Raw genomic sequence first — 12,822 nt, 5'->3', positions numbered from 1 at the left:
ATAAGTGGGTAAGAAAATGCCACCAGCTGTTTGCTTAACAAATCAAACCCCTGCTCTTGATGATAATCATGCTTTAATCATTTTCACGTTCTGTTGTGCATCCATGTAAGGCTACCAACAAAAAGTAAGGAATTCTCTTGAGACAGCAGCACCACTTGGCATCTATATGGGAAGTGAATGCTGGCCCAGTTCCCAGAGCAGTCCAGTCAGCAGGCCAGGTTGACTGTCAGGTCTCCTACCAGCTCCACACTGGAGGCTGCCTGCTCTGACTGGGAAGACACAGGCTGACGGACACAGCAGGGGCTCTGCTGTATCCGGGCAGGGCTGAGTATAGAGGGAGACTACTTTACATTACTTCATTATTCAGGATCCTTTTAGGTGGTGGGCGTTTTACCACACAGCTTATCTTTATTCTTGCATAGGTGTAATAGTTATGAAACAGGAAAGAAGTTTTAGTCTCAGGTACTTCTATTAGTTCTATACAACATATTTCTTCCCCATGTATAATGTGTTGAAATGCGGCCCCACTGGCCAATGATAGGCTACCTATTTATGTCTACAATACATGATTGCAGACTTCAGGAGAGCCCCCCACTGCTCCCTCCACTGGCCATCAACAACACAACAGTCTTGATTGCTGAGTGAGACATTCAAGCTGCTTGGACCTACTACCATCTCCATTCTACATATATACTCAAAAAGGTTGATGTACTTGCATCAGCTGAATTGAAATGGACTGACATCCCAGTTCTACACGTATCGAGTCTGTCCTCGCCTTCTCCATCACGGTCTGGTTCAGTGCAGCCACCGAGCGGACACTCACACCTTTCTGTGTCATCAGGTCAGTAGCCCCAGAGACTGCAGGGCTTCTCGTTTTCACAAGAAAAAGAAAAGCCTGGGCAAAACGAGCCACATTTCCTGGTCTAGGAGTGAGAGTGAACTATATTGCAGAGGGGCGTCAGTGACGTCAGTGTTCTCCGCTGTTTTCTATACCGGGGAGGGGAGAGGTAGGAGGGGGCGGGGGCAGGGGCGGTCAAAAAAAAGTACAGTCGCTATCCTCAAGTAGTGCCTTAAATGATTCTATAGAGACCAGTTTGTCCATAGAATAATTTATATTTATGTAGTGAGACAGGCAATATAAGATAATTTACTATATCTTTTTTATTTGTCTCATCTGCTGTAGACCCCCCTATCTGTCTTTTTTCTGCTGGACTGCAGTGCCCCACATCAAACTCCTTATAAAGTGACCATACACTCCCTGGCCAATAATCAGATGCTTATAGCCTATGTGCAGTCTTTGAGTGAAAAAACTAAACAAAAACAAAACAAACATCTTAAGCATTTATCCAGTAAAGTATAAGAATAGATGATCGTGTCACTCTTGCAATCCTCTTATGAAGATACAACTTTACACCAGTGAAGGGGGGAAACACCACATAGGTAAATGGTTTTAATCAATGTGCTACGTCACATCATATGTGTCTGAGGAGAAGATGTCTAAATCTGACCATCATACCTGTATGGCCATCAGGTGATGTCTACCTCATTAATGTAGCTGTCAACCACTGGATCCAATTACTGCTCTCAATTCTCTCAGTCTGATGCATAACCTCTTTCAAATGAAAGCACATAGAGGAATGAGACTAGACAGATGCAGAGCAGAGGACAGGAGAGTTGTGGAGGGGGTCAGGGGACACAAGGTATAAGACAAAAGGAAGCGAAAGACCAAAGGTGGTGCCTGCATCGTAGGAAGTGTCTAAATCATAGATAATGCCTAATTTTAGTAATTTATGCTCTGGGTATGTTGTGTCGTGTGAAGCGCTGAAAATATCTAACACCACAACAAATCAATCTGCTATGAGTTGTGAGCTAGTTTTGTTGTTTGGCTTATACTTCCTATACTATACTATAGGCTATTTTTGGCATGTGACAGCGTTGACAAAGTATGTAGGGCTTAAATGGGGATGTTTAAATTTCCTACCTGCAGGGTCAGGCGCTTACCAGCTACATCATTAATGTAGCTGTCAAAGAGAGGATCCCAATTACTGGTCCTAATTGGCCGCATCCCAGTTTGTCAAGGTCTTTTAGAGCTGATGCCTCCTCCGTGATTCAACACTCCCTCACGTGTGTGTGTGTGTGTGTGTGTGTGTGTGTGTGTGTGTGTGTGTGTGTGTGTGTGTGCGTGCGTGCGTGCGTGCGTGCGTGCGTGCGTGCGTGCGTGCGTGCGTGCGTGCGTGCGTGCGTGCGTGCGTGCGTGCGAGAGAGAGAGAGAGAGAGAGAGAGAGAGAGAGAGTGCACATAATCTGACAGTTGACTTGACACCTTCTAATGAATGAAGTAATTATTGCAATTATCTATGAATACCAGAAGATTGGACTGCAGAGGAAATTACATCTTATAAAAATGACAGGTAGCCTATCCTACACATATCCCTGAGCAAGATAAGATAAAGAAAACAGTTCAATTATATTACAACATTTTCCAACAAGCCTTCAGTGATGATGAAAACCTATACAGTATGCCATTATATGACACTGATGCTGAGAGGGAAGGTGGTGGTCATTTTGACAGTGATGAGGAGGAAGAGAAGGAGGAGGATGAAGATGGAAAAGATAATCAAGACACAACAACAAAGGATAAGAAGAGAAAATAAATTATTGTATAATACAATGGTAATAAGGAGAATGATGAAACATAAATCATCATATTGGTGATAATGATAATGCATGTGACTGGATGTGACAAATCAACACATTTTACTTTTGTATTTTGTATTATATTCATTTTTGCTTGAATTCTGTGGTGGACAAATAGTCAGGGGATATTTCACGAAGCCCGCCAGAACCTTAGATCACGTAGATATGCTTGAGTCTGGCCGCCCGCCAAAACCGTAGCCTACGTGAAAAATGTCTTTATATTCTGTATATATATATATATATATATATGTTTTGATCGGATCGAGTCGATAGCGGTCTCCCGTTAGCATCCCAGTGTAAAGTGTGACACTGGACGGCGCCATCTTAAGATGCGCAGTTTGCGCACGCATCCACGTGCACTCTATGTGCTGCTTTCAATGGCTTTAATCTCCAAATCGGCGCAATGAATGTCGTTTCTGGTCAAAACAAGGTTTTTCAACGGCCGACAGCCGGCGCTGTGATACTCACGGTCAGGTTTTTTCTGCACCAGCAAGAGAACAACAACCGGTCAAGACACCACACACACACATTACGTCATCGTAACATCCGGTTACGGATATTTGGCTCTTCAAGGGTTGAAAGGGGAAAAACCATGGCAATGCGCGATAAATAAATACATTAATCCTGGCGAGAATTGTGTTAATAAAATCTTGGGAATACATCTTATCAAGACTTTTCTTCACCAATGTGTTTGTAAGGGTGTCTACTAACATATCCCACATTGGTTTAAATTCAACCACCCTAGGGGAATTTCTGACAGCTGCTGAAAGTTGGGGTAGCCTACCATCAATAACCAATATAAGGCAAAATGTTCTAAATTTCATTATGCTTTAAGTAGCATGTGGCATGTCAAACTAGGGAGTTTTCATGATTCTGAATCCATTCCAAGCATTCGTTTTGCACAGAAAACACTCCTTTGGGCTAAAAATGGCAATAGCCATCATCGCAAATGTGATAATATTCCCTGACTAAAAGTACTCAACCCCATACTTGAGTGAAAGTATGCTATAGAGATACACTCAACTACAAGTAAAAGTTGCTCAGTCAAATTTGTACTTGAGTTAAATACTGAAGTATGTGCTTTTTAAAATACTTAAGTAGTCAAAAGTACAAATTATAAAGTAGGCCTACATTTTCTTTTTAATATCAAGGTACATTCATTGCCATATTAAAATTTAGACATAAAAAAGTGAAAATAGCAGACATAAAAGCTCACAACACATCACATCGAGATGTATTGTTTATTGTGAGCTTGTATGCTATTTTCACTATATTTCAAATAGGCTTAATACATGTTAATACATGTACTTTTTTCCCTTCCTAGAAATGTACTGATGCCACTAAGACGCACTGAGGGCGAAAAGCTGAAACAACAGGTCTGGGAATTACCTTTTGTTTACGTTTTCGGGCCGGGTAGGGCGTAAAATGTGTGCTAATTAGTAAGACGAGTGGGGAAGAATCAACATATGGAATGTCAGGTCAGCTCCATATATGGAGATATAAGGGTTTGAGGTTAGTAGAGTTGCTGGCCGGATGATCCAGGTCGTCTCTATGCTATCCAGGGTTTGATGAGGTCAGTGTTGTGATCTTCATATATGGATGGAAACAGCCATATATGGACCATGTCATGAGCCGTGACGGACTGACGGCCATATATGGAGCATGTCACGAGGTGTGACCGACTGACGGCCATATATGGAGCGTGTCACGAGGCGTGATGGACAGACGGACTGACTGACAGACAGGTTTTGCAGATTTTCATTGTAATCTGCGACAATCAAAAAGTATATAATACTCTCAAATAGTAAATGTACTTCCTTGCTGTCCACTACTAAAATGTTTTAACTTTCAGTGACCTTGCCACATGGAGTATCAATATGGAAAGAAGAAATATAACACTTTGCCATGCAAAGCATGTCAAATGTGTGTGTATAGCTTTTTGAGACTTAGATGTACATGACAAGTAAAGTACTAACGTTGACTTATGGTGCTAAAATCTATGCCATGCATATCTACAATCTTCCCATCCAAACATCCGGTTTAACTATCCGGGGGTGGCTCATTTCTATAATAAAAGGGTATTATTACAAACATCTGTCTGAGGATTTAAACAGTTAGAAGATGATTAGTTTCAAGTATTATTTAAAATAGAACATAGGGTACATTATGGAAGAATATATAGCTGGCGAAATGGACATAATATAAGGTAAGGTATTGTGAACCCCCCCTGTGTGTTTCCAACATGCTGCGGTCCAAGGCGCGCTCAGCCGATTTTGGCGCTAGAGTGGGGCGGGCTGAGTGAAAGGCTCAACTCCAGTGGTCATACAGACAGACAGCCTCAATGTTTTTATTGTGCTTTTAACACGTTTTTTTAAACAACACTGCAGCAATAAGAACGTTCATGGACAATCATCATGTCTGACGACGAACCCAAAGTCCCCGATGAGCTTTTCAAAGACGTCAAATTCTACATGGTCGGGGACATTGACCAGAAGGTGAGCCCAGTCCACCACCACTGGACTGTGTTGTAAAGCTTAGCTTAGCGTTAGTTAGCACGATCCCCATAGGAAGTCTATGGACAGAGCAGCTAGCTGACTTGTTGGGCTAACCTTGCTAAAGTGGTGAGAGACGCTAACTTTATGGTCTGGGCATCCCTGGCGTTTTATTTGGCTTGCAGGAGATGATGGGACATGCCTCTTCAGTTTTTTTTGCAACGAAGCACATTCTGCAGTTAAACGTGAATGGTGGTGGTCATAAAGCGAGCTAGCATTAGTGAAGTTTCGCAGTTGACAGATGGATGTGCTAACTGGTAGCTCTGGTAGCTTGCATGTTATCTTAGCCCATTAATACAAATATATATATTCATTTAGATTTCTGTCTTGTCCTTGTGCTTTGGACATTATAAAATGCCCGTTTACAGACAGACTTTTTTGTGAAACGTTATTACACAGAAATAACAACAGTTTTCATTTGCACCCAGCAATGTCTTGCTTAATTGGGCGCCTGCTAGTGCGCATGCGTTGCCGCTGTTTGACTGAATGGTACGCGCGGACCTGTGGCATATCAGTGGACTTCCTGCCAGATAGTGATCCCAGTACAGTAGTCTCACATCACATTTGTTTTCATAATTATTGAACAGTGATCTTATAAGCCACCTTCCACCAGTACACTGTACACTGTGATTGAAATGTTACAACATTGTCAGCTGATAGAGAGGACACGTGCCCTTGTGTTTTCCTCTTGAGCTGACATTTCGTTTGTTGTTGTTTGTGCACAATCTAAACATACACTGAAAATGTATTCTATTCCATCTTAATTGATCTTCTGCTGAGTCTATATCACACAGAATGACCAACAACACAATTACAGCTCGGACAAGGAGACAAATACTATTTTAATTGCCTTATAAAGCCTGCCCCTACTGGCATTTATGGTTATGCCATATGTTAGTATTCTTTTTTATTATTAATGTTGATGATCTAGGGTCACTCCTCAAAAGAAAAGGTTTTGTGTAGCTAGTAGCTACATTTGCAGATCTTATTGATCTGGAAGACTGTACAGTCGTTTATGTGCAGCTGCGCAAGTCTTGCAGTTGGCCCATTTGTGAACTGATTTCTAGGACAGTTCTACAGGTAATCTGTGTTGTTAGTCATGTTATGAGACGTCCACATAATCACACTGGCTCCTGTATGGTCTCTGTATATTTAACTGTTTGACTGGTCTGTATAATTTGTACTTCTAGAGTCTGGAATACAACATATTGTGAAATAAATGACAGGTAGTAATAGGTGCCCAGAATAGGCTGTGCGTTTAGTAATTTTATGCTTTCAAATATGTTCGACAATAGCGGAAAAAGCCAATCTACAAGTTCACAACACGTTGCCTTGGAATGCTTTGTGAACTTGTCAATCTGCTACAGATCAATTGGTATATGAATGGATCAATACAGAAGATAATGCAAAAATAATTGCGATTATCTCAAATAATTGCAGCTAGTTGATTTTGTGACAGGTGGACTACTGTCTAGTCCACTTACAGAACGTTGTGCAGTGTTTTTGGTTAGTCCTGTAAGTCTTTGTTATTTTTTTTAATTCTTTTGGGTTGTGAAGGTCGTGAAACGGGTGCAGTACTTAGTTTAGACAGTTTTTGGTTTAGACTAGTCATTGGTTAGACCAGTCATTAGTCCTACAACTACAACCTATCTCAAACCCTCACCCTAAACCTAACCTCCCACGTGGCAGCACACCTAAACCTAACCTTAACCCATGTCTAACCAATGACTAGTCTAAACTAAGTATGCACCCCCGTGAAACACTGTACTTGGCAAACAAAATAATTCAGATTCTGTTATCGACGCAGTGTCATGGTATCTGCTGTGGTCTAATAATCGTGGTGTGACTCTGGACAGGTGGTGCAGCTGTTGAAAGCGGGGAAAGGCAAGGAGGTCTCCTACAATGCACTGGCCACACACGTCATCTCAGAGGATGGGGACAACCCGGAGGTCAGCGAGTCCAGAGAGGTCTTTGACCTGCCAGTTGTCAAGGTGAGAGGCCGTAGATTTACTGTATATGGATGCATGCAGATTGTGAAATACAAAACCCATTGAGACCTGATTCTACAAAAAAACGTATGTTTCTATATCAGTGGTTCCCATACCTTTTTATGTCAAGGACCCCCAAAATCATATGTATTTGGCCGCCGACCCCCAGCTCAGAATATTTTGTTCCAGGGACCCCCAGAAATAAAGATTTTAGTTAAAAAGTAATGTTCGCTCTGAAAGAATACATATTCAAAGATTTGCACACGTTTTCACAATTTCTCAAAATTCTACAAGATCTGTTATTTTTCAATAGCTAAAGTATAAAATAATGGTTAATGTGGTTAATCGCTAAAATGACACAGATGTGTTCCAGGTCTTAATGGGTTAATCGATAGTTGATTCACCTTATCTATCGATTGATTGATAAGCAGTGATCTCCCTGAAAGAACCTGAATTTGCTACTACTACTAGTACCAAATGCTTAGTAGCACCCAAGAGATGGAGACAATGCTGAAACATTCTGTTTGTATTTATCTTGCTCTTGCTGAACACAGTAAACCATAACTAGTAGACATGGTAGTACAGCACAGAAGGAGAGACCCGAGCATATTGACATTAACACCTTGTCCTCTTGTTCTTTCTCCCCCAGCCATCGTGGGTGCTGCTGTCAGTGCGATGTGGAGACCTGTTACCGTATCCTTTCATCGTGAATTAAAGTTAAACATGCAAAAATGCTGATATGTTTTGTGTCTGAACAAATTACTATTCATCCACGGGTGACAAGAAAAGTCAGATTTGAATTTGAGCTTAATCCGATTAAATCGAACGAAATCCGTAATTACTTATTCAAGAGTAAGACATGGAACATAATGGATCGATTCATTTCAATGACCCTTTAACTGTGTCTGTGTATATTTATTCTACTAATTCCAATAAAGTAAACCCATATTACCAGAAGACATTTTGGAGAGAGCAGGGTGCCTTACTCACCGGCTTCTCACTCTTATCCAGCATCCGGGTCTGAAGCTCTGCGTTGATAGCTCCACTGTCAAACCGCAGTGCCCTCGATATATAAGTGGTGTGCCCTCTCACTCCCAGCTGTTGGTTGGATCCTACATTGCCAGTTCGCCGGCGGCCATCCGGTCGGTCTGCCTGGCACAATGCCCAACCAGCCCCATCCTTCTCTCCTTGACCTTGTCCGTGACTCGCAGGAGGCCCCCGTAGAGGTCCATCTTCACACTACTAGATGCATTTCCTTGCAGCCAAACAGCACCCGGGAGTAGCAGTGGCTTTACATAGGTTAGGTTCACAAAGGATTCAATTGATCACAGAGATTAAATTGTCACAGAGACACAACCTTTTTTGGGAGCGTTCTACCCATTGCTGGCTGTCTGAATACCAAAAAAAGGTCATTAAAAATTGCTTATAGCAGCTTTAATCAAGGTCTCCATTCCAGCCAGGGTGTATTTAAATTGATAATTAATGCTGAATATCACCACTGTTGGATTCGTGCTCATGCTTATCATATTGCTTCCCCTCCTTAACTGATGGAATGTGCAGAGTTACTGGCTTCTCCCCTGAGCCGGGGCAGGTATTCTTTGGGGTGACGGTGTGTCTGCCCAGGGTAAGTGCGTGTGTGTACTTTTTGCTGGTTGTGTGTTATGTGCGTTCCGAAGGCGCACATGCCTTCGGAAATCCCTTCGTTTAATGTGTAATTTGTGTTAGTTTTATTACAAATTAACTTTAAAATCAAGCAAGCGAAAAGTATTTTTTATTGTTTGTGTGTTTACCCACCTATGTGGGTGTGTCTGAAATCCCAGCTTTAATTTACCAATTGTGAGTTTAACCACTCTGTACTTTTTGACCGGCTAATAATTATTTGACCGGCGTCAGCTCTGTACTTGGCTCTGTCTTCTTTTCCCTTCTACAGTATCTACACCACATCTCAGTCCTGTGTGAGCTTGTAGATCTGCTATTTTTGGGTGAATGTTACCCTCGGAATAGGGAAGCTTTGATTCAAGTGGTTAAACATAGTTTGTTCCCATAAGCTAACCCTGTGTGCGCGTGTATGTGTGTGTGTGTGTGTGTGCAGCTCCCAGAGGACCTCACTGCCCTGTGGGCCTATATAACCTTCTATGGAGGGAACTGTCAGCTCAACCTAAACAAGAACGTCACACATCTAGTGGTGAAGGAACCAAAGGGGGTGAGTTGATGCAGATTGAATATTGTTGGTATGAATGTTATTTTGCCTTCTTTGCTACTTCTCTCTTGGATGAAGAGATGTTTGATTTAGTGAAAGTGGTTCAATAAAGTGTATGTTTTTACCCACTCTAGGCTAAGTTCGAGTGTGCCTTGAAGCATCCTAACATTCGGATTGTCACCCCAGACTGGATACTTGACTCAGTTAAAGGTACATTACAGTCAAACATTACATTTCTATGAAAGAGAATGTTCCCATTTCTACCAATAGAAATTGAAAAATGTTTTATTAGGATAGATTTTGCCCCATCTGCCTAAAATGTGTTGGCATTTCATAAAATTCCGGGGCAACTCAAAAAGTTCTTGGTGTATGACATGGCGTTCCAGCAAATCATACCTCAGATGAAGTCAGATCTCGGTGCCACTGGGAATATTTTATATCAGTGACTATTGTATCGATTACTTATTTCAATTAATCATTAGGAGAAGTACTAAATATCTACACAACTATTGCATTTTTTCATAATAAGCATGTCAAATTGATTATTCTATTGAAATGGGTCTTTAAAAAAAGATCGGTTATTTTGATACTTTCAATTAACTGTTGAGATTAAATGTTCTACTAGGAAATATAGTACAGTTCTGATGCTGCCTTCTACAGTACAGGCCAAGCATGGAGGGATTCAGTCAGCTCTTAGTAAAAGTGGGAAAGCATGTGTGTCATTCTAGATTTTAGTGTTGGCTATTCAAAAATAGCACATACAAGCTCACTGTGCCACGCTGCGAGCTTGTACATCTGCTATTGTTGAACATTTGTGAAAAATCTGGAAAGTATTTGAAAAATATTTTAAAGTGTGAGAACTACTGATTTTAAAAGGCTTCAGGTCTCAACTGATTAAACATGACACTCTTTTCTTTCCTCATTGGAAAAAGAAAAATCCAAGAGAGACGAGACACTGTATCACCCGCGACTCACCTACGAGGAGCAGGACGAAGAGGAGAGCGAGGACGACTACTCGCAGCGCTCGGACGGCAGCTACAGCCCGCGGCATGGCTCCAGCGGGGCCTCATCCCGTGACGACTCCCCAGCCGCCAGCCCCCACCGCCGGCCGGGTCCCAAGAAGCTCAACTCCTTCTCGCCCATGTCGTCCTCGCGCAAATCGGACCGCCGCAGCGAGCGCATGTTCGACGACTCGGACGATGACTCCTCATCGGCGGAGAAGGAGGGACGCAATCTCAACTGGACGCCGGCCGAGGTCACGACTCCAGCCGCCGGTGCCCCGGCCGCCAACACGGCCAAGAGGCGAGGAGGGCCTCCTGGAGGCCACAAAGAGCCCGCTCCGCCTCCGGCCGCCGCTGGGCTGATCAACCTGTGTGCCACCGTGCCGCCTGCGCCGGGCAGCGGTGTGCCCGTGCCGGCTGATGGCCGGCCTGCTGCTGCTGCTGCTGCTGCTGTTGCCGTAGTACAAACTGCACAGCAAGGTCAGTATAGCTACTAGCTAGGGCCTATAGGGCTGTCACCATTACACCTTTTAAGTTGACGATTCAAACACGTAAATCTTTGAATATATGTTCAAAGGATTTACGATGAGCGGTGCTAGCCGCTCCAAGGAACAGCTTTGTGTGTAGGTCTGACTGAGCACGGAATGTCTGTTTGTACCATGACCTATTGACCTGCCAGCAGCAGCTGCAGGTCATCAACCTCCTGATTGACGCACGCGCACACACACACACACAGTTACTATAACAATAGTTAAGTATAGTTGTGCCGCTCATTTCAGACGTGTTTTTATTTCTGTTTGGTGTTTAGGGTTCGTGAACAAAGTTGCACAAGGCAGATATGACAAATAACTAAGACTAATAAGAAATGACTGACAAACTGACATATTTAATAACGTTATACTGGAAAAAACGATTATGTCAAATAATTGCGAATATCAAAAATAATTGCGATTAGGCAATGTAATAAGTGTGACAGGGCTCTAAGTATAGCACCATAGTAAGATGCTACGGTGGAGCAACGGATCCTATAGATGTTCTTGTATCATCAACCTAATATTCCACAAACCATTATTATGTTCACTCCTCCTCACTGTTCCTGCTGTCATCGTCCTGTAGGAGCCGTATTGGGGCCAGACGGCGTTCCTGGGTGGAGCCCTGCGGCCAGAACGCTGCGGAACATTACCAACAACTCTGACATTCAGCAGACCAACCGGCCCGCCAACGTTGCACATGTAAGAAACTACCAGGAGTTGTTTAACCCTTTAAGACCGGGAACGCATGTCATTTTAGTTAATATAGCTTTACAATCATTTGAACTACTTTAACCATTATTTAATACTTTGGCTCAAAAATATCAGATATACAGTACAAACTCGTAGCACGGCACGAAGTGACCCGCTACAAGCTTGTACCTGTATATCTGCTATTCAAAAACAAAAAGGTCTTTGAATATATATATTTTTAAACGCACATCTTTGCTTCTGCCCCCCATCCTAGATTAGTGAATGTGGGTAACTGTTGATATACAGTACACACATGTACTACACCCAGTGGTAGCACATATATTATATGTCGTTTACTTGTTCTGCTTTCTAGTCAAACTCACAAAAATGCATACAGTTCCATTTTGCTTCGATATTTAATATTTTTCTGGCTTCTAAATGCAATTCAAGTAATGGCCCATCAAATAAGTAGACCAGATGTCAAGCGTTTATCAGACAAAACAGAGACGGGGCTCTGCAGTGTTTTGGTGTTTCACTGTGTTTCCCCTTATAGTGTCAGTCTTTATAGAAAAAGGCCCATGCAGTGCACACCTCAAAAGGTTGGTGACAGGTGCCTAGGACAAAAGTGCATATATTAAAAGGGTATCTTTAAAAACAAAGACAATGACCTGCACACTGTCGGAAACTTGCAAAAAATGTTGCTCTTTTTTCGATGTTTCGGTAGACGGACAATGTCATTGTCTGCCATCATTGTGTCAGTAAAATGTTTAATAAACAACAAGTATAATACAAATACCTATTCATATATATATATACTATTGTAATAATCATATCTCAAATTTGTAGCAGTTTTCTAAGTATCCAAAGACTGACTTATGGTAGATTGTGCCATTGAGACAGGGCTGTTAACACATTGGATCCTAAGGACGGGTATACTCGTCCTATAAATTAATTACGTGGGGTGTTCATGACGAGTAGGCTCGTCTTAAGGCGTTTGATATCGCTATAAGAAAGCCCTGCTGTGTTTCATCTTTGGAATAGCTCCGGAGGCTTGCTAAGGCCTCGCCAGCACTGCTTCTGTTTCTCCATAGCCATTAGCTTCTGTATTAGCTGTGGCCTTTGCACGCTCTTTTCTCAGAAACTACGGAAATCTAATCTGGTG

General features: G+C 42.3%; 1 protein-coding gene across 1 annotated transcript in view; it reads left to right on the top strand.

Moving 5' to 3' along the window:
• Positions 1 to 4,943: 4,943 nt before the first annotated feature.
• The window catches only part of paxip1 (PAX interacting (with transcription-activation domain) protein 1), a 23,540-nt gene continuing 15,661 nt past the window's right edge, over positions 4,944 to 12,822 (top strand). Inside the window, exons 1-8 of the mRNA XM_079529962.1 lie at positions 4,944 to 5,191; positions 7,105 to 7,239; positions 7,886 to 7,929; positions 8,797 to 8,860; positions 9,329 to 9,439; positions 9,571 to 9,646; positions 10,369 to 10,917; positions 11,554 to 11,669. Coding sequence (XP_079386088.1) covers positions 5,111 to 5,191; positions 7,105 to 7,239; positions 7,886 to 7,929; positions 8,797 to 8,860; positions 9,329 to 9,439; positions 9,571 to 9,646; positions 10,369 to 10,917; positions 11,554 to 11,669 — 1,176 coding nt within the window. The 5' untranslated portion in view covers positions 4,944 to 5,110. The remainder of the gene's footprint in view (positions 5,192 to 7,104; positions 7,240 to 7,885; positions 7,930 to 8,796; positions 8,861 to 9,328; positions 9,440 to 9,570; positions 9,647 to 10,368; positions 10,918 to 11,553; positions 11,670 to 12,822) is intronic.

Source organism: Electrona antarctica (assembly GCF_951216825.1).
Source record: "Electrona antarctica genome assembly, chromosome: 19".
Lineage (NCBI taxonomy): Eukaryota > Metazoa > Chordata > Actinopteri > Myctophiformes > Myctophidae > Electrona > Electrona antarctica.
Note: the sequence above shows the minus strand (reverse complement) of the source record. Positions and strands in the feature narration are given on the sequence as shown.